The following is a 27851-nucleotide window of genomic DNA, read 5'->3' as shown; positions in this document are numbered from 1 at the left end:
TCATGTAGCTTTCTCAAGCACAGTAGTGCTACATTTCTTACCCTGTTGCCTTGCAGATGTTAAAACAATGTCCTCTAAATGTGCTAAATCAGCAGTTTGGTCTTTGTCTCAAAGCAAGAAATGCTAAACGCATTTGTATTGTGCTGGGAGTTTGACTACTGTCCTGTCTTGGTGAAATGGTCTCATTTCCCCTACCGTGGGTCTGTTACTCCTGGCGTGTATCAGTCTCCGGTGATCCCTCTGGGGGTCGTTCGTGCTGAAGGCTCATAGTCTTCCTCCCAGGCTTTGTCCTTGTCCTTCTCCTTTGTCCATCTTGTCCAGATATCAGAGAATTGTGCAGTGTCCCATACAAGCTTTGTCTTTTAGTCATCCTTCAGCTTCCCCTTTCTCCTTAATCTCTTGGCCAGATATCAGAGACTTGCATAGTGTCCCATGCAATAGTCACAACAGCTAGCAGTTATTCTGAGCCCCCCCGGACATCAGAAACCCAAGGTTTACCCTTCAAGCCCTCTATTGATACGAATTGCTGGAACATTCCTTACAATCCCTCATCTTCTTTTTAATATTTTCAATTTGTGTCTATTCATCTTTTGCCAGTAACAACTGGATTTCATCAGTCGGTTCTTGGGGGGTCCATTTCTTAAGCGTCATTATTGACACATCACCTTTCTTCTCCTCCGAAGTCATCACAAATTGGGTACTATTTATTATTCGGTGTATCAATAATGTAAAGCAAGGTATCATACAAGGTAAAAATAATAACATAGTTACACACCTTCAAGCCCTCTATTGACATGAATTGCTGGAACATTCCTTAAACAAGAATGAAGCCGTAAGATGAGGAAGGATAAATAAACTGACTCAGAGCCAGAAGATAACTAGACAGAGAAAACAAAGAGACAGCTTTGACTCAGCAGTGTTGCCTAATGCTCACGTGGGGGCAAAAGATCACGGTAACTGTTGACTCATAAGGGCTGTGCATGAAAGGACTATTTTCTCACTGGCAAAGAGAACCTTGAGACGCAGAGAGAGGATTCAGTAGTTGGCACAATTATCTCTCGTTTGCCAATCCCTTTACCCAGCTGTCCCACTAGACCGCTTGGACACACATCCCAACACTTGTGTGGGTCACACCGTGTAAGAGCTGAGTCAGCTTATCTGCAAAGCTAAATAAAAAAAAAAAATCACCCTCTCAACTACGTGGTTATGTAAGTTTCTGACATAGTTTCTCTATCTTATACCTTCTCTATCTCTTAGTTTCTCTGTATGCTGTGCAAAATTTAAGGTAAGGTTCATTCAGCACCAGCTTGTCACCCGTTTTAAAACTTAAACGTAGCCCTTCCAAACACATCACGGACTTCTGGCGGTGCTGTGGTGCGTAGGTTACCTGCAAGTACCGCTTGCATGCCTTTTCTTCTCCCTTGTTTACACATTTATTTAAATCTACGCGCTGCGTTTGTGCAGAGCCTTTAAGCTACCGCTCCCCACTCCTCCAGGCCAGGCTCCCCCTGCACTCCGGCCGGTTGTGAGCTCGGGCTGGACGAGCCCAGAGGCCGAAACGAGCAATTCCCAGCTACGCAGCACCCCCCTCCTCCTCCTCCTCCTCTTCCTCCTCCTCCTAGAGCGGGGCCGGTCTGGGTCCCGGTCCCGCCCTGAGGCGGTCCCCGGCGCCGTGCCGCTGCCCTGCGGGCGGGCAGCAGCGGCGGTGGCAGCAGCAACGGCCTCCACCCGCCTGCCCCACGGCTCCGCCTCTGCCTCGGCGCGGAGCCACCGGCGGCGGGGCGACCGCGTTGGGCTCGGTGAGGCCGGGAGGCGGCGGCGGCGGCGGCGGGAGGGCGGCAGCGGGGAGGCGAGGCCGTGGCGGCGGGGCCGCGGCCGCGGCTTCCTGCGCGGGGCCGCGCTGGGCTCGGCGGGGGCCGGGCTGCGCGGGGAGGCTGCGGCGCGCCGGGGGTCGGCTTCACGGGGAGCGCGGGGAAGGGTTAGGGGTGCTTGGGAAGCCCTCCGGGGGCTGTTTTTCTCCGAGGTTGTTTTTCCAGGAGCTCTGGCAGTGCCGGGCCTTTTCCCGCTCCCCTCTGGCCGCCCGGGAGGGCTGCAAAGCGAAAAGAGCCGGGGGAAGGACGAAAGTTGTCGCTCGCTGGTGGCAGAAGCTGCTTAAATGCGGTCTTGTCTCCTCATTTCCCTAAAATAGACCCAGCGGGTAGGCTGAAAGCATTCAGATGGGCATTCCTGGCTAAGCAAGCTTGTGTTAATGGTCGCCTTTATGTTGCTATCCGCCAAATCGAGCCCTTTAGTCTCGATAGTTGCGCCGGGTCGGGCGTTCCTCCAAGTAACAAAGCAAAGCCTTAAAAACGTGCAAAGTTGTTTCTAAAGCCGTGTATCAGGAGCTGTTAATTCATTGTGTTCGTGCAGCTGGCTGGTGCTTCATGGGGTGGAAGCCAACTCTTGTAACTGGCGTGTGCAAGCTGAATGGAAAGCCTATGGGCCCTTCCCTTCCCGATTTAAATAAAATATATTACGGGGTGTTTTGCTTTCCTGCCTGATCGTAGCTAAAGCTTCCCCTAGTTCGTTGGTCTGCCAGGATTTTAGGAGAAACTTACTTCAGTTGTTTTCTACTGAAAGCACAGATGCCTTTTCACCCCTCCCCCCTGCCTCCTACCACTCTAACTGCAATAATTGTAGATCTGTAAAATGCCCTTATCTGTTGGAAGCTGTCTTCAAACAGTGCCTTTTAAAAACCCAGCAAGTTATTTGCCTTAGATCATTTCTGCAGGCAAACACATTCTGGTACTGAAGTGTTTTTAGATCAGTTTCCAAACTTCATGTAAAATTATGAAGCCCAGCTTTTATATTTGCCTTTTCCAGGAGAAAAAAACAACCAAAAATGGTCCATTGTGTCAGCAACCACCCTGATGGAGCAGAGGTGTGGTGGTGTACCTGGCCAGATAAGGATGTGTGCTCTCGAGGCAGTGCTCTTTGCCAGCCCTGTTGCCCGTAAAAAAAAAAAAATGGACCCACCTGGGGCCATTAGCTTTTGGCTGCGGATTGCAAACAGGGGAAGTGATTTCATAAATTGTTGATGTGCTGGGCTCACTTAGTTTCATTTGCTGCAACTGTGAGCAACTGCTCAGCTGGCTCTGTCATGGTGGTCGTGGTCTTTCCTGGCCTTAATCAATACAATGATTGACCTGTAAGTTTGGTGTTGAACCTTTCTTCTCTTTGTTGATAGCTAATAGTGAGTGAGTGCAGGAGGGAGGTTAATACTCTCTGCCCCCTCTTTTAAAAGGGGACAAGAAGAAAGTTAGAAAACAGTGAAGAAGGAATAAAGGGAGCAGAAGAGCAAAGAGGTGCTATTCAGGTATCTTGAATCCTGGAGCAGTTCATGCTTTGTTAAACCTGACCGAGGGTTTGTGAGAAATTGTAGAGCCTGCTGGTGATGCTTAAGAAGAGGGGACTGGGGTGTGTGTGTGTGTAACAAACAAGGAAGTATAGTGAATAAATGTATTATGGTTGTTAGCGTTAGGAGGTTCTGTCCTTTGCATTCATGAGCTGATGTTGTGTCCTAAGAAAAGAAAGCTGTTGTTTCTTAGTAAATTGGACTTATAAATGTCCCAGGAGATTTTCTAATGTGTTATTAGAAGCAGGAGACTGCCCAGTGATTATTGGTACAGGTTTTTGCTGCTTGCATAAAAGTAATGCTTGCAGCTTAATGACATTGTCCCTTCTGGGAGCAAAGACCATAAGGAGGTCCTGTTCTTCCAGTGGGTGTTACACATCTGTCTGAAGGGATGCTCTCTAACAAGACTGCTGAAGTAATCTTGCTTTTCAAACAAAAAACTGAAAATACGTTTCTTGTATTAATAGCTATTTGTCTTCCCCAGAAGCACCACAAGTAGTAGGGTCAGTGCAACTGAAGATATGGAAGGGAGGGAAAAAAAAGCGTATTGGGGAAGGTGAAATTTCTCAACCTGTTCTTGCCACTTTAAGTTTCTGAACTATACTTACTACTGGTATGACCACAGTTTTTCAAGGACTGCAGTATTTTTCTGTTGCTGGCAGGGAATGGGCTTTTGCTTTTTCAGTCATTTGACTGATAGGCACTACTAGGATAGTGTTATTATTTATGACTCCTATACAGAAACACAAGTTCTCAACAGTTATGAAACTGTAAATCACTGTGAAAGAGTAAAACAATAACAAAAAAAAAAATCTTCAGGATTTATTACTTCGAGGCACTGCAAGCAGAAGACTGTACAGTGAGTGGAATAGCTGACTATACTGTTCATTACAGCAAACTTCACAAATCAGTTGAGAAGAAAGACATTATCATGACTGTACTTCTGTTTTTTTAAAATATTCCCATGGTCTTGAAGGCTCATAAGGCCTTGCTGTCTGTATAGTAGCCTGCATAAAGTTCAGATATGCCAAACAGCTCTCCTGTTATGTGCTTTTGGTGATTATTATAATTCTGCTTGACTGAAATGCAATTAACTTACTAGTGTGCACTTCAGCCAGCATCCTGTACTTAGGTTGCAAACTTTTCTTCAAGTAGCATTCATTAATGTCAAATGGTTTGAGAGCAGTACTTCTAAATGGAGTTACGTACAGCTGCAGAAGATGTAAGAAAGTTTTTTGAATGTGCCTTGGAAGTTGGAGGGTTTTCAGAGTATGAAGCACATTTCAAGGTTGATTCCATGAATTGTGATATTGACTAGAAATCTGCGAATGTACTGTGGGGTGTAGGTGCTTCATAAAAAGTGTTTTAGAAACACTGTTTAGGAGATGTTTTTTCCCCTTGGATTTGGGCCTGTTCTCAGCAGTGACTTCTCTTTGACAATGTTTGTGTTGCTTGGTGTTGTGGAAGACTAGAATTTTAAAACTCTCTGTGAATCGCAGATCTTCCAAATGCTTGCAGTCTGTGATGTTTGCAGAAAACTCTCTTTCAGAATAATCCTGTCAAGCTTTGTCTAGATGCTGCTTGTGACAATCTGAGACTTTTTCTGTAACCAGCATTTCTGTTATAGCATTTATTTGTGTTACCTCATTCTTGGTGAGAAGAATGACATCTTTTCTGCTTTCCTTCTGTCTGTGAGCATAATTCCCACGACTCTTGAGGCACTGTCTGATGCTGTAGCTGTATGAATACGGATTATGTTTATTGCCAGGTGCCAAGTAGTGCTTTTTCCTTGTTCTTCGATATTTTTACAACCTCTGGATATTTTTTTTTTGAATTGAGTTACATAGTTGTAATTTCTACAGTTATCTGCCTGCCACAAGAAATACCGTTTTAGTTCAATCAGAAGAGTGATGACAGGGTTGCAGGCAGTGTCATGTACCAAGGCCAACGTAACATAAAGTACCTAAGTACCTATGAGAGTTGTCAACTATTTTGTAATAAATCTGTATTCAATGCAAGCTGGAGAAAGTTGACCAATGCATTTTTTTTTTTTAAACAGTTAATCATTTTACTGGCCAGTTTCTCGTACACAGTGATGCATAACTGCATGAGTGTTTGATCATTTACTTTGCTACTGGTATGTTTCTAGTTAGTGGCGTCTTTTGTTTTTGTTTTTTTTTTTCCTACTTGGGCTAGTTCAGCTTGAAGTTTCCTACCAAATTATAAATACATGTATAAAAATTTGCTATGGGGAAATATGAGCACACAGAGGTCCCTTTGTTGCTGGCCCCGGTCTTTTCTGTTGCTGCCCTTAGACCTGCAAGCCCCTGGTCCTGATGGACCCTGCTTGCATGTGGTCAGACCCTTTTCTTCTTTTCCACTCTCATGTTGTTCCTGCTCACCCCTCCCTTTTCACCACACTTGAGGCATTCCCTAAGCATTTGCTAATTTTTGAATAGTCCAACAGGACTACTTCAAGCATGCCTGTTCAAACTTAATTTGACATTTATAACTTAAATACCAAAATTGATGTGGCTCGCGTGTGAATGGAAGTGTGTGAGAAAGCAGCAGAAGAAATAGCAGACCAAAGGTCAAGAATCGCCCTTGCTGGTGTGGTGAAGGCTTGCCATTGCAGGACACCTTTTTCCACAGTAAAATTGGGGAACGTGGTCAGCATAAGGGCTTGGGGGAGGTGAAGGACCTCATGGGCTTCATGAAGGACTTTTCCAGTGCAGAAGGAAAGGAGGAAGAAGGGGAAGAAATCACACAGATGCAAACGTGACAGACAGTGATGGAGACAGCAGTGTCGCCAGGAGGTTTGCTCTCCACTTGGTAGGAGTGCTGGAATGCGAGGATGTTTATCTCAGCAAGGTTATCTGATCAGGCATCTTGTCAAGTGGGGCTGTAAAGAAAAGGGGAAAACAATAAACAAAACTTAAAAGACAAACCTGACAGGCAAGCACAAAGGAGGCAATGACAAGAAACAAACTGTGCCAGCATTGCTAATTGATGGGCTATCAGGAAACTGCAGGCAGACCTGGGCTTTTCCATGGTGAGAACATCCAGGCCTGGGAGTCCTGGGTGCAGGGGGAGGAAGAGGATGGCGGATCTGTGAGAGTGGATGCAGAATGTGCGGGGAAACAGGGGGAGCCGGCTGGGGAGGAATAAAGGAGGGGACAGATGGAAGAGGGGGGTATAAAGAGGGCCAGTTAATTGCAGACCCTGGTTGGTCAGGATGCCTGACTGACTGAGCCTTGTGTGAGATTGCTGCAGCTTGTCCTTTCTTAACTCTCCCTGCATAATCTCACTCTCTATCCTAAGTGTGTTAGTACAGCGAGGACACCTCGTTGACACCTGAAGTCAGCACCTGTGTCTGTTGGCCAGCACTGGGGGCTCCAGGCTGAGCTCCAGCATCAGGGCAGCAGGAACTCCCAGCCCCCTTAGAACTACTGGAGCTGGTGGTCACTTACAGCATCCCTTAAAAAAAACACCTAGAATGTGGGCTAGGATAATGAGAAGCTTTGAAGAAGAATATTCTGACAGGTAATTTGAAAAAGATAAGTTTATGGGTTTTGTTTTAATAACTACTGCTTGATCTGAAAAGTCTTTTTTGTGTGTGTGTGGAGGATGTAAGCTAACAAAGTGACTCGGGAGTAAAGTTGAATAATACTGAATAAAGTCAGATTAGAAGTCCTGCTGGGTGGAGGAGAGTACAGTGAGAATTCAAAGGGAGGCTGGGAGGAAGAACCTGATTCAGCTCATAGCAGTGAAACTCAAATAGGCCCATTCAAGAACAGTTTTTGTAACCTACGTTTGTAGCAGCAGATGGCATTAGGACAGCAAAGCCAATAGCAGAAGGTGAGATAGGAATACACTGCTGGAAATGGTGGAGTAGAATCTGCAGAGAGAAGTGACTGGTCTGCATATGCTTAAAGTTATTCTCACCACCATATGATTGCCTGCATCTGAGATGTAGGTAACATCTGACAAATTACTTCCTATGTAACTGCTGAGAATTTTTGTGGCAAGAACCCCCCTGTGTGCTAGGGCTGCTACAACATCTGAAATACAGCTATGAAACAAGAAAAATGACCATTCTTAATGTGTATATATAATTCTTATTTTGGTCAGTTGTTTGGAGCTAGAGAAAGGAATGTGGTTAATTCAGGCTACCTTGTACAAAAGGTGCAGTTCTGTGGAGCTGCTATTATCTTTCTATAATACTACATGTCAAGTGTACTGAATTAATTGGAAGTGCTTTCTGTTATCTGAGACTGGCTGCTACAAGTCCAGAAGCAGAAATGTGGGAAGGAGGGCACGTGAGCCTAGAGCTGGACTTTCAGTTCTTAGAGTTTTTGCTCTCTGAACTCTGTGTCCCGAAGAAGTAAGAAACAGTTGAGATCAGAATGGCTGGCATTACAATGTGTATGTTTGGTATTTAGAGTTTTGGCCCAGTTGCAGAAAGCTCTTTGTAATGAATAAGAATATCATGTAACTACTGTGAATGGCTCAGTTACACTGCTTTACTTCATGCTGTGTGAAAGAATGGAGTAATCCTGTGTTGAGATAAATCTAGGAACGGGCAGCAGAATAGAAAAATAATCTGTTGAAGCAGAGTAAGATTTCCTTCTGCAAAGGTTATGGGATGAAAGAGAAGAGCTTTTACATACAGAAAACCTTAAAATAGCCAGGTGGTTCCAGAATATGAAAGTTGGGCCAGAGGCCTGTATGGCCTTAAGGCAGTAGATGAAATTACAGATCAAGGATATGGTGACAGACACCAGCTTGAGGCTTGTGTTGGTTTACTCAGTTTTGTCTGCTAGCATTGGGGCGTGATTGGTTTTATCAAAGGTGTCAGTGTTCACCACCATGGCTGCCCTTCTGATCACAGCAGTGGCATCTGGTTGGGCATGCCGTGTGCCTTGGCTGTGGGGTGAGCAGAATGGGGATCAACACGGCCAACAGCTGAAGTATGCAAATGGGCATAGTCCTGGATTTCTTCACAAAGAAGGCAGCCCCAAATTTCCCCGGTATGGGTGCAGAAGGAGCTTGCTTTCTACCAGGGAAGTCAGGGGATACACGTAGAAGATGTCAGAGGAGTGAAGGGTTCAGTCATCTGGGCACTGTCATAGGAATTGTCTGTAAGGACTTGATCATTGTAGTATGGATGGCAGCGGCATGCCTGAACCAGACATGATTAAGGATTGCAGGGGCATCAGTAAACCAGATGTCCTTCTGTGGAACGGGAAAGCAGGGGCCTCTGTAACAGGTGAGTCAGAGACTAACAGGTCTCTGAAAAATGAGTCTGAGAGTACTGCAGGTAGCTTGAAGGGCAGGGGAGCAAGAATAAAATGTTTGGGACTGAAAAGTTGGGCTCTGATGGTGGAGATACCAGCAGCCTGAGGCTGAATGGTGATGGATTGTGCATATCCCTCAGGGAAAGGAAACACCGCAAAGGACGTTGTGAAGAATAGGATGTACAACCGTATGTGCAAGGGGGTGATCGCCAAGGAGTCTGTCAATATCAGAAAGGACAAGGAAGGTGTCAAGAAAAGCACACTCACATTCTTAATCTGAGGGTTTGCACACCTTGTCACCTCTTGATGGCAAATGGATTGGTTTAGGGGTAGGCCCTCTAAGCACTGTTTTCACTGTAGCGGACCACCAATAGAAGTGAGGAGTCCCAAATATTGACATTATTGAATACCTTTTAAGAGAAGGGTTAGGGCCTGTTGGTGATTCGTTTTCCGATCCCAAGTGGAAGGAACAGAAAGGACAGACAAGCAGACTGAAACACAAGGCCCAAGGCCATGTAGCACCAAAAGTTTAAAGTGTCTAGGAGGCTCTGAAGGTTCTGTTTTGGAAGAGGGAATATAGTGATGGTGGGAAAAGTTTCACCTAATGATGAAGATGCCACAAGCAATGGTAGGACTATGGCAGTAGCCTTAAGGTGAGTGAGTAAAGGTATACTACATGTCACTCCAAGTATAAGTTAAAGTGAATGCAGTTGTTTAAGGGGATAGGCCACAAGAAGAGCATGTCCTGAACACCCCAAATCGCCATGCATAGATAAGAAGGAAGGTAAATGGAGTTGACTACTTCATCAGCTATTGGGACCATTCTGTACGAGGCAGAGAGGAGGCAAACATTATGCCTGAGAACTCAGTGGTCAGATGCCAAGACCCATTGTGTTTGTGCACTGGCTAGGTGGGGTTGTTAAAAAGGCAAATGGGTGCAGCTCAGGGGGAGATTGAGGGTGCGGCCCGCTTGTGGTCCCTGGAGAGCTCAGAGAGTTCTTGCTATTTATAAGATCGATAGATAATTAACTTTTAGTGATTATTTTTCCAGGATTCTGTTCTTTTTCATTATGTTTATGGTCCACTGTGCTTGTGGTTCAGGTTGTGCAATCCTCTTCCCTGTAGCACTTAATTGTGCCCTTGTCAACTAGTCATGCCGGGGGGGCCCCAGATGCAGTTGAGGGAGGCCTGATCACCTAATCATCCAGTGCCTGTATTGTACAAAAAACAGTGGAGTGAGGCAGCATCTGGCTTCACCACAATCTACAAGCAACAGAGGAATGATATTTTGATGGCTTTTCCTTGAATACCAAAGATACCAAAGGGATGAGGCGCCATATATATATTAGATAAAGTGATGAACTTGTAGTCAAGCTCAGATTTCTTATCCTGTAGTTTCCTGGACTCTGATGCAATCCATCATATTCCTGTCAAAGACTTCATGGCGTTGAGTGCCTGCCTGTCGCTCCATTATTAGAGCTGTCAGTTCAAGGATGATCACATCAAGGCCTACTGTGGCTTGCAGGAATTGTGTCAACTGCGAAAGTAGAAAGTACCAGCCACAGTGAGTGCTCCATGTTCTTCAAATTCAGTCAGAAGACAGGTGGTGGGCTTCTGGGCATGCAGGTTTCCAGGTTATTAACAGCACAGGTCATCGAAGGTAGGAGAGGTGCTTCTTGGAGTATGTGAACTTTGGGGAAGGGTTCTTGTTCAGAAGTACCAGGAGACAGTACCTTTCCGTGAGCATCATGTTAGTTTGGCCTCAAGTAGAGCTTCCTTATCTGAAGCAATCTGTATGTTACCTTTCTTTCTTGTAATTTACTACATCTTGCTTACCTGACGCTGTAGTTCTGTGGAAAAAATGAGTTGGCTAATTTGAAGTTGTATAAACTCTACAACTGTCCCAGTTGGTCAGAGTTCCATATCATCGCAGTCACGTCACTGCTGCTGTGTCCTCCCCTATAGTATTAAACTGCTGCTGCTCTGACCTCATCACAATTGTATTTGGGTTACTCCACAACAGATTTTAAAAAAATTTGCAGATCCTTGGGCCATCTGCCCGCTAGGGAAGTAGCACTTAACTGACTGCAGGAAGGGTTGGAGGGGCTCCTCTGAACCCATGAACTACTGCAGGTTGTGAGGAAATCAGTCCCCTCCAGGCTGATCTACTGATTACTGAATTTTGAGCACATCTATCAGTGAAGCAACACAGACGTTATCACTGATGGTGACATCTACCTTTGGATCAGAAATCCCTATTATCTGCACCCTCCATGCCACCTCAGAGGGATCATTAGGTTCTTACCAGTCCCCCTGTGGTGTTAATTTTGTGTCTGCTAAGACTGAGTAATGCAGGGCTGGGGGACTCCCAGTTTCTACCTGATGAAGTGGCAGGAGGGCCACTAGGGCCCTTGCTGGTAGGAAAAATGTGGTAGTGTTGAGGGTTCTTGACAAGAGCCAGTAAAACAGATGTTGGGACTCTGGATTGCCTGCTGGGGAATGCCCAGGGCCAAACAGGCTTCCCATGCTTCAGGCTGCTTTGGGTCAGGGCCCTTTTGCTTGTGTTTAGGGGGATATTTACCTGCGAGGATATGAGAGCAGTTAACTATTAAGAGAGTTGGGAAGGTGATGGAATGGGTACAGCAGGAATTCCTTTTACAAATGGTTGGGCCCACATGACACTGGGCCTGTAATTCTAGCATGTATTACTGACTTCAGTGGGCTCTGAGAGGACCAGGACTTTATTATTATTATTGGGTTCTGCTGGGCTTCACTAGGATGATATCTCCCTAGGTCTTCATCTGCCCGGGGCAGCCATGGTACTGAAGCACGAGGATCCTTTTGCAGCAGTCAGTACCTTTAATGCCTTCTGTGCTCTCAGTTTCAGCAAGGTATGCTGTGACAGTTGATTGAGTAGCATGGAAGTGGTTATATATCAGGGAAATAGTCAAGCCTTAATTTGTATACCTGTTGGCTAAGTAAGGCACGACATACACAGCAAGGGATGTTTATAAACTTATCACATGTGCATATCAGACATGAGCTTGCAGCCTTGTACAGGGTTTGGCTTGGATGGAGTTATCTGCCCAGATGCTGCTGCTGTGGATTTGTGGCTAAAACAGCGTTGATAACTCGCCAGTATTTTGGCCACAGTGCTCAGGCAGCATCAATGCTTTCCTTATTTTCCCAGTGACTGGGCTGTGAGGGGTCATAGCTAGGGCATACCAGCCGTATAACATCATGGTACAGCATCATGGTCGGCGGTAAAAGGGGGATGGAGGGTGGATGGCTTGCAAGGTGGCTTGCTCAGAGAGCAGCTGGCCATTAGTCTTCTGAGGGAGACAGTGGGCAATCTCATTTTGCTGCTTGTCCCCCCTGACCTGTGTCTCCTGCTTTCCTTCACCTAGTGAGCTTTCTATCTCAACTCATGACTCCTCTTGTTTTTGCTCTTCCAGTTTTCTGCCCTGTCCTGCTTGGGAGTGAGCAAGTGCCTGTCTGGGTGCTTGCTTGTGGAGCCCTGTGACAGCTACGCTGGAGAAGTTGTGCTCCTGTGCATGCATCCTGACCCCTGACGGGAGGAAGGCTGGCCATGTGCTGGCTCTCATGCTGGTAAGTATTGAGGTTCCCTGACTGCCATTCAAATCAGCGTACAGTGCTGGCTTCCCCCTCATCAGTAGGGTTGAGCGAAGTAAACTTCAATGCATTTGGAAAGCAGAAAGGTCTGCTGATGGCTGTTCCCTTTAAAATGGTCATCAAGGGCCATTTCACAATTTTCTTTGCTAGACTGGGTTAATTACCAGTCTGCTGGTCTGAGTGTTGTATGGGTTGTCTGATCAAATATTCCCAAATTTTCATCGTTCCTGTCATCTCCTGTTCCTGGTTATTTCCTATGGTACTTTGGAGTTGTTGAGGTCACTAATCTCCAGATGAATATTGTTTACTTGCTCCTCTAATTGTGCTTAAGGTCAGTCTGTTACCAGAAGAAAAATGTGTAACAGTGTACTACAGAAGCACAGAGACCACAACTATGCAAACGTTAATGATTTTTCTAATAGACCAAGCACTGTAGTGTACAACTACAGGACACAAATTTGCCCAGATAAAATAATGTACAGGTTTACTAAGCTAGTAGAGAACCATTCTGTTCATGTTGTTTATTATTGAATCAGTTATTAACAACTGTAATTAACTGGGAATCCATTGGTGACACCTTCAGAAGGAAAATTAGTAATGTGACAAACCATGAAACATTAATCATCCACAGTTTTTTTTTTTTTTAAAAAAAACAAAAAACAAACCCTTTCATTCAACAAAGTGCTTCATCTCCCTTCTTCTCCCCCCAAGTATGGGTTATAAGCACATGCCCTCTTCTTGCACACCGCTTCTGTGGGAGACGGGTATGCTCTAGCTCTGTATGAGCCTTTGTTGTGCCCTGCAGCCTGCTGATCCACATGCTGGTGAGAAGGCATCCCGCGAGTTTGCATACAGATGCCTGAGGTGTGGGTTCAGCCACACTAGCTGGATGCAAGCTGGGCTGCTCAAGGCATCTTATGGAGAAAATGCTTTTTGGTGCAAGTAGAGTTTGTGATGTTGGCAAAGTGACCATAGGCAGTATCATGTTCTTGACTACTGCGGTTTCTACTTGAAGGTATATTCCTTTTGGTACAAATTTTCATGCTGCTTTTATATTTTTCTGGTTGATTCCTCTTTTATTTTAAAAGTATCTTTGAACTTTCCTGATCCTGCTTAATGACATCAGAAACCTGTGGGAGACCGACTTTGTAAGTCTGGGGGCAGTGAAGTGAGGGTCTTGATAAACTGCCTGCTGGACTGAGCAGTGTAACAAACCCACTCATCCATCAGAATGTCCGGGTGGGCTCATGCTGCATCTCGCAATTTTCTGCAAGTAAGGCTGGATGATAAAGATAAGATCTCCTTCTATACTTGGGCCAGCAAGGTGGCAATAAGAATTGACTGCTAAAAAACACTGTGCTGTGCTTCAAAAGTGTTGTGTAAGTTGTTGAGAATGCATGTGTCATATAGAGACAAGATGACCATGCACAACTAAGTATCTGAAAAAGCATAAAAGCTGTATGTGAAGTCTGATTGGTGTGCTCAATTCCAATTGAGTCACCTCATACACATGAATAAACTTCGTCTCGTAATTCTATACTCTACATCCCGACTTCTGTCCGTGGTTGGTGATGAGCCAGTTGCAAATTTTCATAAGAGCATGCATGCTATGTTTTCATTCTTCTCTTACCAGGTGTTAACCAGCCCATTTGTCAGGAGTTGGTTGTAGGAGCAACCCCAGAATGAGTTCTCCCAACCTGTTAAGGTCTGCAGGATCCCTCTATTGGCCCTTAGGAGTTCACATTCATGGCATGGAGGCTTCAGGAGCATCCATCTTTGTGTATTAAGGTAGTCTGGTCAAGAAAGTTTGTCTGTATTACCATTGAGTCCCATCACCGGCCACCAGGTGGTGGGATCTTCAGTGCTGTGATCCTCTGAAGTTGGCCTTACCCATAGTTGATAAGCAATTTTTTTTTATTACTTTTGGTTTCTGCAATCTGTTGGCTTCTAATCTTGCTCACTCCATTTCAACTGGGAGTCCGTGTCCCGTCGTGAATCATAGGAACCAATGGGCAGGCAAGCAGTTTACCTGATGATTGCTATGCAAGTGTCTTGTCTGCTCTAGTGCATTTAGTATTTAGTCAAAATGCCAAGTATATTAATGTTAAATTAGCAGTTTAGTTACTGCCCTGTCTCATTATGGAACTGGTAAATACTTGCTCTGGGTTGGCAATTCAGTTACTGTCCTGTCTTGGCACAGTAGTTCCCACTGTGGTTCTGCAGCCTTTTGCTGTCTTTGTTAACTTTGTCTTACAAGTGACACATCAGGTTCTCCCAAGTCTTAATGATGAGTTATATACTCTCCCTATGTTTTTCCGATTTAGGTGTTTTCTGGCTTCAGTATGCAGGAGTGGGTACTTTAATGTTAAGTTATGATGTTCAGTGAATGAAGTATTAAGTTTTTGCTGGAATATCTTGATCCAGTAGATAAAGACTGACATGTTTTGATTGTGTTTCATTTAATTTGTCTAATATTTTCTCTTTGAGGATGGCCTCTTAAGAATAAGCAATAATGAAAATTGCCAATGAAAATTGAGACTTTTCTGCCTTCTGTCAGAAATGAATTTAGACCATGTTTTGTGTAGATTAAGGTTACTAGAAAACCAAAGGGAACAGTTTTCCACCGTTTGAAAATATTGTTCTTTTTCCCCTTGAATATTTAACCTTAGACTAAAAACCCATTCCAGCTAAACTTACTGTTATCTACATTGATCTTCCAAATTCCTCTGCAAGTGAAATGTGATGCTTCAGAAGGGTGATCCAGGGATGGTGTGTAATACAGAGGCAAGCCTTAAACTACCTGATGGAGAAATCCAGGTATAGCCACATGAGTTGCATAATAGATTTGTGGAAGGGTTGTGCTGTTACTCCTGCATTCACGGGGTCTCTCCATTCCCTTTCTGTGCACCTTCAGTGAAGAACTGGCAGTAGCCCAAATAGTTGCTGATGGTTTTTAAGGCTTTTGGTCAAGAAGAGAATGTAGCAGGTGAATGATGCAGGCATATGTGAGGAGTAGTCTTCTCTTTGTCTTTTGAAGTCTTGTACTGATATTGATCTTCTCAACCGTTCTTCGTAAGACAAATGCTCTCTGCCAAATACCACTTTTCATAGCATGTTTTATTGTATTAAAATTATGATGCTTCAGGTTGTGATCACAGTTGGAGGCTGTTGTAATGTTACTCAGATGAACTCATATTTAGCAGTGATTGAAATTTATTGCCACTTTGGTAATTATGAAGTTGGATTTATGTGATATCTAAAACTTTGAAGCTGTTAGATATGGTATAGCAATTAACAGAGTCTAATTATAGATGGGACAAAGAGTTAACAAAGATTGCAGAACGGCAAGGTTCACACGAGACTTACTGCAGGGTATCGGGTTTCTCAAGTTAGTTGCGTGCCTAAGGACTTCCACCTTATTAGAGTGCAATACTTGCTCTTCTCAATTATGCATTGGCTCTCAGCAGAAGTCTTCCCTGAGGGGGATCCCTTCCAGTGGGAGTTCCTGGGTCACAGCCCGCTGTGATTCTGAAGAGCTCAAAGGGCTCCTGCTTGAGATTGCTGTTTGTAGGACCACAAGATGATTGACTTTCAGCCAGTAATTTTTCATGGTTCAGGTCTTTTTCCATTTTGGCTCTGATTCAGGTTGTGCAATTCTCTCTCTCTTAGCATGTAATAATGCCTTCATCAATTAGCCATGTCACAGGAGCACTGGATACAGTTGGGGGAGCCCTGATAGTCTCGTGCCTGTAGTGTGTAGATAACGGGGATGATGCAGTGTCAGGCTCCACCACACTGTAGATAACAGAGGAATGATGCTGTGACAGCTCTTCCATGAATCATAGACCAGGCATATGGGTAACAAAGGGGAGTGATGCTTGTGGGAGAGTTAGGGGAGAGCTGCTCTACACAGACTTAACGTTGTCTTAATTCAGCTAGCAACTATGAAGTAAGGCTGTGTTCTTCATCTGCATGGTCTTGACAGTGCCAGGAATTGGGCTTTACTCTTGACTAGGTTGTGTACTGCATGTAGTCAAAGTTTCTCCTGTTTCATGAAGATTTTGTAGTTACTACTGGATGTCACTTCAGTCTTGTTCACACATCTAAATGATACTTCTGGAATGTGAGTGTATTAAGTAGCTTCAGCAGCTATTTTTCAAGGAGACGATTTTTTTATCCCATGATTATTTATCAGGAAATCTCCAGTCAAATATTATCAGTCTGAAGTCTTTAGCTTGGGTGCAAAAGCCTCTGTTCCCATCTAAGCTTCTTTTATTACTTTAAATGTTGCCTTAATACTGTTGTTAATCTTGGATAATTTGTGCTGTTGTAATTTTTTTTTCTTTCAAATTCCACATGCAACTTTGCTTTCCAGTTTCATTTTGTATTATTGTCCTCTGAGAGCACAGAAGTAAGAGAGTGAAGAGATACAGCTGTCTTTCCATTAATAATAACACCTGGACAATCAGCTAGATGGCTTTAACTTTATGGCTTTTATCAGCTAGATCTGAGTTACATGTCTAATTCTGAATTTGAAATCAAGAGAAACTTAATCTGAAAGAACTCATGTTAGAAAGTCAGGAGCCTTGGTTGACCTGGGAGAAACTATGTGAAATATTTTGTTAAGAAATTTAGGGTAACACCCAGCACAAAGTAGGCTGTTGTTTCTGTCCTAGGTGGGTTTGATTGTACTGAGAGGAACTTACCTTTTATTTTTATTTTTATCCACAGAATCATAGAATATTCAAGTTGGAAGAGACCCACAAAGATCGTCGAGTCCAACTCCTGGTTCCCAAAGGACCACCCAAAAAAAATCAGACCAAAATTTCTGAAGGTTAAAATAGTGTTTGGCTTTGAAGATACTGGCTATAACATCTTTCTGTTGGTCATTCACAGGTAACATACTCACGCAGCTGGGCTTGTTGATAATCAATGTAAATTATGGAATATAACACATGAAGAGTTACAGATCTGTGACCGTCGCCTCCTGCAGGTGTACTTAGAGTAATAGCTGAAAAAGTAGTGATGATGATGATGTCATCCTCATACTTCACGCTTTCAAGCCTGCTAAATTAATGTTACTTAACAGAATTTGGGGTGGTTTCCTTGCAGCTACATGTGTTGTTAACAAGTGTCATAACTTGTATTTCTCAAAAATTAGTAACTGGCCACAGAGTGAGGGAAGAGAAAAATGACATGTAAAATGAAAACAAGCAGAGTCTGTTATTATAAGAGATCTTTACTGAACCCGCACTCGTTTTCTTCTTTATTCTGTCATGTTTGAATGAATAATTGAAGTCCAGTCTTGTATGAAAACTCTGACCTATATTATTTCTTTAGGGTCCTCTTGTGCTCTGCTCTTAAAATTTGCTTATTATATCATGCTATACAGATGCATTTTTTTTTTAATGAGATTTGGATGAGAAGGGAAATAGAGCAATCTATTATTAAATTAAAAAGTTGAATGATAGTGGAATTAGCAAAATAATCTCAGGATCCTGTTATTCATTAAATAGACAATAGAATTGTTATTTGCTATTCTGTATCTTTGTATCTTAACAGTGTTCTGGGAAATAATCTACATGGCTTGACATTCTTTGATGTCCACTGGATGTGCCAAAGGAGTTGCTGTTCTATTTAGCAATTTAATTCGAATGGTTCTGTTTGTAATGCGTTCTAAATTACTTCTTGGCAAATGAAATAGGCTTTCATAGGAGATTAAGGTTTGGTTTTGGTTTTGTTTTTAGAATTTTGGTTTTATACTGAAAAAAAATAAATCAAGAAAAGATGGACTGGAATGCAAGACCACTCAAGAATGCTGATGCACAGAATAACCAGCAAAGCAGACAAGCGTGTTACACACGGTTGCTTCCTAAAGCACATGCTTTTCCTCAAAGAAATACATTTTCCTCTGAAAATGTATGTAGTTATGCTGGAAATAACCAAGTGATGTATCTACCAACTGTCAATGTTTCTTTACCAGGAACATCTGTGCCCGGCAAAGATTTTCATGCCTCAGAATACTCAGTCAATAAGCATCTACCATCATATTTAGCAATTGCACCAAGACCTCCCAATCAAATGTCACATGCACAGACAGAGATGACTCAGAACTCTTGGCAAAGCTCTGGTAGACATACTTCTTCCTACAGACAGTTAGATCCCCTGCCTTCTCAAAGGAGCAATGGGAATAACTTGCGGAACATGCTTCAGGGACCTCAGCATGCCTCCACAAACAGTTATGCCGTGCAGTCACAAACATCACAGCATAATTCGATGAGAGCTATGATGTTATATCAAAGTAACCGCGAATGCACTAATTCTTCAAAGGTAGGGTGCACACTGCAGTATAACACGAATGGTCCTGCTTCATTTCAAAGCATTTCTCTACCGGTCCCTCAGTCATCCCGTCAATATGTCCATTCTCAGGACAGTTCTTTGTCTCTTGGTACGTCTGGGCAACATGTGCAAAGCCAAATATATTACTTCAGTAAACAGTTTCAAGTTTCACAGTCACCAAGTCAAAATACTACAGCAAATGCACAGCTGCCACAATATATACCAAATCAGATGGGATTGGAAGCTCCCAGTGGATGTTCTGCGCCAGCTTTGCTGCCTGCCAACTGTGATTCAAGAGCTGCAGCACAACCTTTGCTAGGTGCACAACAGGAAGTTCAAAATGTGTCTACTGGATATACTCTCAGCCAACAGAGGTGCCTGTCAGATCAAAAAAGTGCTTCTGGTATTAACAGTGTTCAGCAATACTGCCAGACGCAGCAATCTGGAGAAGTCAGTCAATCAGTTATGAATGCCTGTAACTCAAGTGGAGATGTGATGGCAAATCAGACTTTTAATGAATTGTCTGCATCATCCACTGATGCTTCCAAAGAATTATGTAGTATTTTGAATGAAATAGTAAGTCTTTCTTCAGTGGTTGCTACAAAGCCATTATGTGATGCTGCTTCAGTTCAGGAAAGTCAGACTAATAGTTCAGTGAATGCACCTATTAATTCTCAAACTTCATCAGCAAAAGAAGATGAAAGGAAAGCAGCAGAGGGTGATCTAGTTCCGGAAACTGAAAGACTGCACTATATTAGAAAGAAATGCACCCTGCTTGAAAAGATGCATCATTTTAAAAGACTATTAGCTTCACGACCTGGTCAGAGCAGTCCCACACTTGCTGCCAGTGATGAAAGCATGCTCTCTAATCCTCTTCCGCAGGTGCCCAATCAAAACGTAGCACCTTCCCCATCTGGAGCAGTGAGGACAGACACTCAGCAACAACCTGTTCTTAACTCTTCACCTGAAGAGAAAAATGACAAACAGAATGCTGGTGCTGACAACAGAGAATTAGAGGTGGCTCGGAGTAATCATCAGGTAGAACAGGGAAACCTTTTATCAAAGTCATTTCCTGTTCCTTCTCACAACAAACTCCCAGCTCAATTAAATAATCCTGAGAGTGCTCCCATCCTGGGACAAAAAGATGCTTCAGCCTTGGTTTCCTCTCAAAAAACTCTCACATCCTCCAACAATACTTCAGGTTTTAATCAAACCAATAGCTCTGTCAAAAATGCATCAAAGAATGTATCAGCTTACCCTGAGAACTCATCCTTTCTTCAGTTTGTATTGAGCAGCACAAATATGTTGAAAGAGAAGAAAGCTGGTGCTACTGCTGATAACATACTGACTAATCTCCTTTGCCGTGAAAAACCCCGGGTGGATTTAAAGGGCAAAGATGGAAGCTTATTGAAGGGCCCTAGAGAAAAGAATGTAGCCAGTCTGAAAGGTGAGCGGACAGTTATGGTCCACACTCACACTCCTGTATCAGGAACGATGCAGTCTAATGAAAATAAAGTCCAGAGTGATGTAGCTCAGAAAAAGAAAAAAGCACAGCTTACTGAAAATTCATGTTTTAAACAAAGCAATTGTAGTTACTCTGCAGAAGAACTAACTGCATGCCTGGGCTTGTGGAGAAAACATGGTTCAGAACCTGCAAGTATTCAAAATAGCCAGTCAAATGAAAGCCCCACAGAAAATCAGATCTCATCCTTACCTTACAGCCAAAACACAGTGAGTAAGAGAGAACAAGGTAGTCTTCCGGATAGTACAGGTGAAGCGGTCTTGCCTTTAACAACTGCCTCTGTAGGACAAAAACATGACATGTTGGGCTGCAATTTGATAAAAGGTTTTGAACTCCAAGTTGCAGTTGTCTCTCCTTTAGTGCTTCCTAAACAGGTAACACAGAGTGAGCAGGCAGACAAGTGTCAAAAATCTGCAGATAAAACCTGTCTAGTAATTGACACAGGAAGCATATGTAGCTTGCAAGAAGAGGGGAAAAATGTTTTAACTGTGGGAAGTGCTGATAAAGGAACAGTAGAACCTGTCTGTTCATCACCCTCTGACTGTGTTCTGGTAGAGAAAGAAAACTCACATTTGCAACAGAACAAATCAGCTAATGGAAACAGAATAGGAAAAAGCAGTATGAGTACAAATGATTTGTCTGATGAAAAACAAAGGAAACTTTGTCAAACCATGGAAGATGCTGGTGAAAATCTCAGATCACAAAACAAGTCATCTCTTTCTGAGTTGGACCTGAATTTTTATGGTCAAATCTTTCAAGAAGGTAAAAAAGACTGTGAAGACAAGCAAACAGTGTTAGAGACAGGAACTATTCCTACAGCTTTGTTAGAAGAACAGATGTTTCATATTTCTAGTGTATGCTCTCTTGTTGAAGGTGATGCATCCTATAATCCACAAATAGCAAGCATATTCGGCTCTGTCCATCAGACTAATACATTAAATAATGGTACCTCATCAGGAGAAAATGCATCTGACCCAAGGCAAAAGGAGCAATTGCTGGACTTGAATAAAAATGACTTGAGCAAGAACTCTCTCCAGCAAGAGACCTTGCTGCAAAAGACATCGGGAGAGTCATCTAGGTGTGTTAGTGAAGCAGGTAGGACTTTGGATAGTTTTAAAACCATCCATTCTGAGAAAGAAAGCAGTGGCAATCCTCCTAGAACAAATTCTGCCTCAGCGAAAAAAATGCTGGTAAATGCATCTTTCAAGCATCCTGAAAATAACTTGGATGTTCTTCCTAGGTTAGACCAGGAGTTAGCTCAAAGTTCACCAGATTTCTTGATGAGTGTGACTGCTGAAACAAATGTGTTCTCTGTTACAACAGATGTCAATAAAGAAAATGACACCTCTACTAAAAATAGCATAGAAGAAGTGAACCTTTTTGGAGCAGAGCCTATTAAATATCTAAGGAATCAGCTGACTGAACTTTTGCAAGAGTTTCCATATGGCATTGAAGGGGCTGATTTGCTTACAAAAGAGCCAGTACGAAATGATTCTGTGCTTGAGCGGACAGAGAAGCAAACTCAAAAAGAGACTCAAATCTCTGACAAAAAGTCAAATTCAAAGGACCCAATAGATCAGCTACAAATTGCACTGTTAAGCTCTGGTCAGGTACAAGAAATATTTCCTGAAGAGAAGTCATGTTCCTCTAGTGAAAGCAGCAGAGCATTGACTCAACCTGAAAAGGCTTCACCCCAGGAGGAGAAGCTCAAAAGCAATGTTCAACCTGATCAAAGCCTATGTAAGGAGAAAGAAAACCCTCAGCCACCACCCAATTCCAGAAAGGAAGACAATTACTGTTGTTTAATGTATTGGCTGTCTGAACTAGGTGGAGTGCCACAAGGCTCTTGTGAATGCGGAACTTCTGGTTCAGATAAAAAGGATAATGATCAGTGTTCAGAAGCTGAAAATATCAACTCTGCAGAGAGACAAGAAAACAACAGTAAATCTGATGCCCCAGTGAAGAACAACTGTGCATCAGGAAATCCTCCAACTTCTGAAAATGTTACAAATCGTGTTCACAAAAATAAAAAAGATGCATGCAAATATACTGCTGTAATGACCAAAAAAGCCAGGCTCCAGATGGATGATGAACAGAAACCGCTTCCAAAAGAAGCAGAAAAAGTTAGACCACTCAATTCCTCTGAAAAAAAAGATCTTGATAAATCAAAGAGCAGTAACAGTAAAGAAGAACCAGAAATGTGTAGTATCACTCCACTATTAGGGAAAGAATCTAATTCTGATAAAAAAGATAATCAGAAAGCCTCAGAAGAAGAGTTATCAGAGAAAGCTGGTCATGCGGATGTAGACAACGTGACAAAGTCATCAAAAAAAGAGAGAATTTTCAAAGTGGATTCCATTTCAAAAGATAAAACCAAAACGGGTTTGACCATGAAATCCAGAACAGACATTCACAAATGTACAAAATCAGACACTGCTGCAATTAAGCATGCTGAAGCCCATCAAGGCCAAAAAAAAACCACCTGTGATAAGAACACAGGTGAAGAACAAAACTGTGGGAAACAAAAAGACACACTTGGACAAAATGTAGGAATTAATACCAAAGAGAAAGCAAAATTAGCAGCAGAAAAAGGACAAAAAAAGCTGAATAGTTATCACACTGAAGCCATGAAGTTCCCAGGCTTTGGCAGTAAAGACTTGAAGTCAAGAAACCAGAAATATTCTCCACATAAATCTGTAAAAGCTTATCCACCGCAGGAGGAGTCATACAAACGGAAGAGGAAGGACATTATTGGAAAGAGAGACTGTAAGAAAACAAAGGTGGAAGATGAACGACTAAAACAGTCTGAAGCAAAGAATTCCAAGCAATGCTCATATAATTGCATGATAAATACTGACAAGACTAAAAAATTGAATGGAGAAAATGTCTGGAAACCCAGGAACTCATTAGGAGATCACACTATGCTTAAACTACAGAGGAAAAGGGGTCGATCTGCCATCTCCAGAAACTACTTTTCTAACAAAGAGAGACATCTCGATGGTCAAAACAAAGACAAGTGTTCTGAGAAAATATTTTCTGATAAAAATATGCTATATTTAAATAGAAGAACAAACAGATTAAAATTGCATCTTCAAAAAGAACCAAAAAAACATTATCTTAATAGAGTTGCATTTAAACGTACTGCGCAGGAACGCATATACCTGACAAAGTTAGAGACATCACCTGTCAGGCCTGTCTGGCATTTAAAGTCCAAAGCGTCACGAAATAGCACAGATTCAAAAAGAGTTCCTTCTCCCTCGGAAGATGATAAATCACGGAAACCACAAGTACTTGAATTTAAACTGTGTCCAGAGATCCTGTTCAGAAATTCAGCTACTGATGATGAAAGCTTAAGTACAAAGAATTCTCTGGCAAGTGAGAAAACCACTGTGGCAGGTAAGGTGCACGTGCAATTCTTTTCTTCCACTTTCAAATGGATGTAGGCAGTTGTAGGTTGAGAGTCGTGAATTTAGTAGAATACTCGTGTAAAACTGAGTCATTGCTAGAATTTTGGCTATACTTACATTTTGTTTTCCCATATAATTAAGAAATTTTTGCAAGTGAAAAGTATTCCTTTTTCATTTGTGTTATACAAAACTGCAGACAGTGAAAATGTGGGAGTAGAAATTTAAGGTTGAAATTGCTTATCTAGCTTTCTGACAGATGTTAAGTTGAAAAAAGTGAGACTTCTTCAATTTCATGTTTTGTTTCTTTTCCTTAAAGTTTACAGAATGAAGTTAGTTTAGAGTGTGGCAGTTTCAAATAACTTTGCAAGAAGGCCTTCTAGCTTTCTTGTGGAAGATAGCTTGACTTGTTTGTGGAGAGCAGATTCCCCTGGTGTTGTTACTAAAGGCGATCTGATTTGTATTCAGTGTTAGCCTGGTTGTGTATAAGTTCAGCTGTGTAGACAGAGGAGGGAGAGATCTGAGTGAGGCCTTGAAGAAGGGAGGAGTCTTGGGCCAAATATATCTTGCACTTTTTTTAACTGCTGCAGCACTTTCTTAGTTGTGGTAACTTCTGCCATCTTTACTTTGTCTTCCTCTCCCTCCTCCTCTTCTTATCCCCAGTCTTTACACGTTTTAAGCGGTGTATTCTGAAGCATATTTTTGTCAAACACTGTCTTTAATTTTAAATAAAAACAAATCTGAAGTTGTACATACTGCCTCTTGCAGTCAAATTCACACCCAAAGAAAATTTCCCTTTTCCTGTGGCAGCATATATGTTAAAACCTAATGCTGAATAGATAGCACTGCTTATCATATAGGAACCTAAAAAAAAATTCTTAATTTTCTTTATAGGTGTAAAGAGTAAAAAAGAAGATTGGTTAAAATACGATCCAGTGAAGCAAAAAAAAATGGAAGGGATCTCGACAGGTGAACTGCCCCTCTGATTATTGATTTTGAAATAAAAGTTGAATACTCTTTGCTTGGTTTAAGTGTTCCTTTTCAACATGGCTTTATCTATTTTGACTGATTCTTTACTGTCTATGTTGCCAGAATGGATACTACTGAGTAGACATAAGAGTTTCAAAGATTTGTGGAGATTTTTATTGTCATGAGAATGTGTAGTTGGAGATCAATGGCATTTTCCTGCTTGAATGTGTACAGTTGAATCAGAGAGAGCACCCATGTTGAGATTCAGCCAGAGTTTTAAACTGTAGGCAAAGCCCAAGCTAGCTGCTTGGTGACCTTTGCTTTAACCTGCTTCTCTGTCTGTCTTTCAGTTGAGGACAGTATTCCACTTGATACAGCCATACAAATCCTGGAAGGAGATGGCGTGGCTCTTCACAGTCCAATCAAAGACTCAAAAGAGATGTTTCAGACCTACAAGAAAATGTATCTGGAAAAAAGTAATGCAAAGGCCTAGATAGCACTCCTGTATCATAGGTTTTACTCAATATTATTGGTGGAAAAAAATGCCAACACTACAATTTTTTTTCTTATTTACTTCACATTTCTGCATAGTTGTTATATATATAGAGAGATTACATTATGTTGTTGGCAATACTTCAGCCCTGTTTGCCTAATAATTGTGAATAACTGATAATTTGCTTAATCTGTATTTATTGCACAAATAGGCTTTGGTGCTGACGGTGTCATTGTCAAATACATTTTGGTTTTGTTATATTTGAATTACTTTTAAAGAGCCAGGAGTTAGCTCTATCTTGACCAAAAAAAAAAAATAAATAAAGATGCACCAACAAACCTCAAACTCATTTAAATCATCATAATCTGTTTTACTTTCTTCTTCTGGAAAAGTTATGCTTGTGATACTTTCCATTGCTGGCAGTGGAAAAATATTCCTACTGGGAAGGGATTGCAGGGATTCCTAGGCATGACACCTTTATTTTCTATTTATGCTAGTTCGATTATTGTGCTCCTAACAAGACTTTCTATTTTTTTGTGGAAGCCTTTTTTTAAAACTTGAAATACAGATATAAAACCCCCAAATCAAACATAAAGATAAGGGGATACTATGAGGTGTTTATGCTGCTGCCCAGTTTTCTCATATCTATTTTTGTAGAACTTGTAGAAATTGAACTCAGAATTCTTTATCTGAACACAGTGCTGTAAACTGATAGTTGACTGAAGACTTTTCCCTTCTTCCCTCCCTTCCTCCCTCTTTCTACTTTCTTTACATTTGAAAGAAAAGCACTGTTGTTGAAGTGCAGGGAGTTTGAATTCACTTCTGTCTAGACCATGATGCTCAATTTAACCAGACTGTGATTAATTTCTTTGTTTATAAAACATTAGCTAATGTTTGACTAAATGTTCACTGTGATGTGAGTTGTATTTTTTGTTGGATACCTTTTGTTTAAGTGTCTTTTTGTTGTTGTTCAGAATTTCGAATTGAAGCATATATATATATATATATATTTTCAGAATTGTGGTTATCTGTTTCTTTTTATCTGTTCAAGCCTTTATAATAAAAGTGAAAACTGCAGATATTTCGCTGAATGACTTTTATACTTGAAATAAACTTTTTGCAGGCTATGCATAGTCTTTTTTTTTTTTTAGTTTAAAAAGCAGGTAGTCATATTTATTGCAGTTAGTTAAATAAATACGAGAGAGAACCTTGTAGATTAAACACAGTTTTGAAGTAACTGTCAGATCTTCCTTCTTTGAGTGGTTTCATAGATACAAGAGAGGGAACTGGATTTGAATCTGTTGAACTAACAGCGTGTGCTTATATTTCAGAAAACACATCGGGAACTTCTTTCTCTTCATTTATTTTTTTCATTTTCTGTTTTGTGTTGAAGTGAATTAGTGTCAGTACTTAAAGAGCTTTCAGTGCTACTCCTGTCATAAAGAGACATGCTTGTAGGGATCTTGTATGCTGTTACCCAGTGGAGCACATAACATTACATGGTTTTCCCTTCCTTCATTTGTAGATTTCTTCTTTCAATTGAAGGAACTATTTGTGAGGTTTTAAATTCCCCTGTCTGGCCCATGTGTCCTAATAACTTATGTTTTTTCTGGATGGATGCCCAAGTGTTAGTTTGGAAGTTGCTGCTGGAGAATTTTTGTAACAATGTTGGCAACTCTTAAAAAGGTTTTATTCTACACTTTCTTGGGAATTTAGCACCTGTTATACTGGCTGCATTAAGGAAGATTCATTTTAGCCTTAAGCACACCTAGTGCCAGCAACACATAGTTCCTGCTGAGAATTTATTTTGGGTTTTGTTCTGCATAATGATATATGAACCTGACTGAAGTGGCTGAATGAATTCTTTTCAATAGGAAATTATTCAGTCCATTGGGCCATGACGACTATGTTGCAAGTGTGTGCAGAAGTTTGCTTGCTGGCCTTGTGCATCTAGAACATAAGAATGCCAGTTTTGCACACTGGTGCAGGCAGTTACATCGTCCTTCTCCCTAACACCAAGGAGCCAGCCTTGGTGTTAAGAGCCTGCCTTTGTGACATAGTGTATGCAAGATGACTTGCGACTTACACTGCTACACTGCTTTGTTATGGTTAGGATTTTTGGAATAGACTGGCTTTCTGTGTTTGGTTCATGTGTTGACTAGGTAGTTATCCTGTAAGCCTTTGTACTTAAAGTATTTCGCACTTGAGGTTGGCCTCTAGCCTGTGCTACACTTGCTGCATAATTGCTGCATGTGCCTGTGGGATGAGAGAATTGTGCCAGATGCTGTTACTCAATTTCCATTTCTCCTGCTCCTTATGCTGCTGACTGAAGCCACCATCGTGCAACAAGCCCTTGGTCTGGGACAGGCAAGATGCTGGCATCCACCTAGATGTGGCTACTGTGAAAAAACAAGTGCTGTTGCTTGGAGAAAACTGACAAACATCAACATGAGGGCACTCACTAGCACTGAAGATATGTCATTAATGTAATACATGGCCGTTGTCTTATGTTCCCTGTATTTGAAAGGACTTGTAATATGAATGTCAGCAGTGGGGTTATTGTACAAACCGTGGATCCTGTCATGGCCTTGAGAGCACCAAAATACCTTGAAGGTTGTGCTCACTCTTATGTGAGCACCCACACCCTCTGCTCATGGGTGCAGGAATTCCATTTATGATCAAGGGTGGAAGTATAATGCACATTTAGGTGCCCAACTGCTGGCTGGCAAACTTGAATGGAGAAATTGGATGATTGTGAAGATCATTGTGGAGACACAGTAGTCTCCAATCTGTGGGGAAC

At 42.0% G+C, this 27851-nt stretch overlaps 1 protein-coding gene across 4 annotated transcripts; it reads left to right on the top strand.

Annotated features, from left to right (window-relative positions):
- Nucleotides 1-1625: 1625 nt before the first annotated feature.
- RESF1 (retroelement silencing factor 1) lies at nt 1626-26182 on the top strand. Of its 4 annotated transcripts, XM_027471048.3 has the most exons (7): nt 1626-1799; nt 12147-12300; nt 13958-14112; nt 17056-17220; nt 18072-23581; nt 24484-24558; nt 24909-26182. In XM_027471048.3, the coding sequence occupies exons 5-7, from the start codon at nt 18112-18114 to the stop codon at nt 25049-25051; spliced, it is 5688 nt and encodes a 1895-aa protein (XP_027326849.1). In that variant the 5' UTR covers nt 1626-1799; nt 12147-12300; nt 13958-14112; nt 17056-17220; nt 18072-18111; the 3' UTR covers nt 25052-26182. The 4 variants fall into 4 exon arrangements, with proteins under 4 accessions (XP_027326849.1, XP_027326788.1, XP_012964734.1 ...); XM_027470987.3 differs by lacking the exon at nt 13958-14112; XM_013109280.5 differs by lacking the exons at nt 1626-1799; nt 13958-14112 and adding an exon at nt 3270-3355.
- The last annotated feature ends 1669 nt before the right edge of the window (nt 26183-27851 follow it).

Source organism: Anas platyrhynchos, chromosome 1 (genome assembly GCF_047663525.1).
Source record: "Anas platyrhynchos isolate ZD024472 breed Pekin duck chromosome 1, IASCAAS_PekinDuck_T2T, whole genome shotgun sequence".
Classification (NCBI taxonomy): domain Eukaryota; kingdom Metazoa; phylum Chordata; class Aves; order Anseriformes; family Anatidae; genus Anas; species Anas platyrhynchos.
Note: the sequence above shows the minus strand (reverse complement) of the source record. Positions and strands in the feature narration are given on the sequence as shown.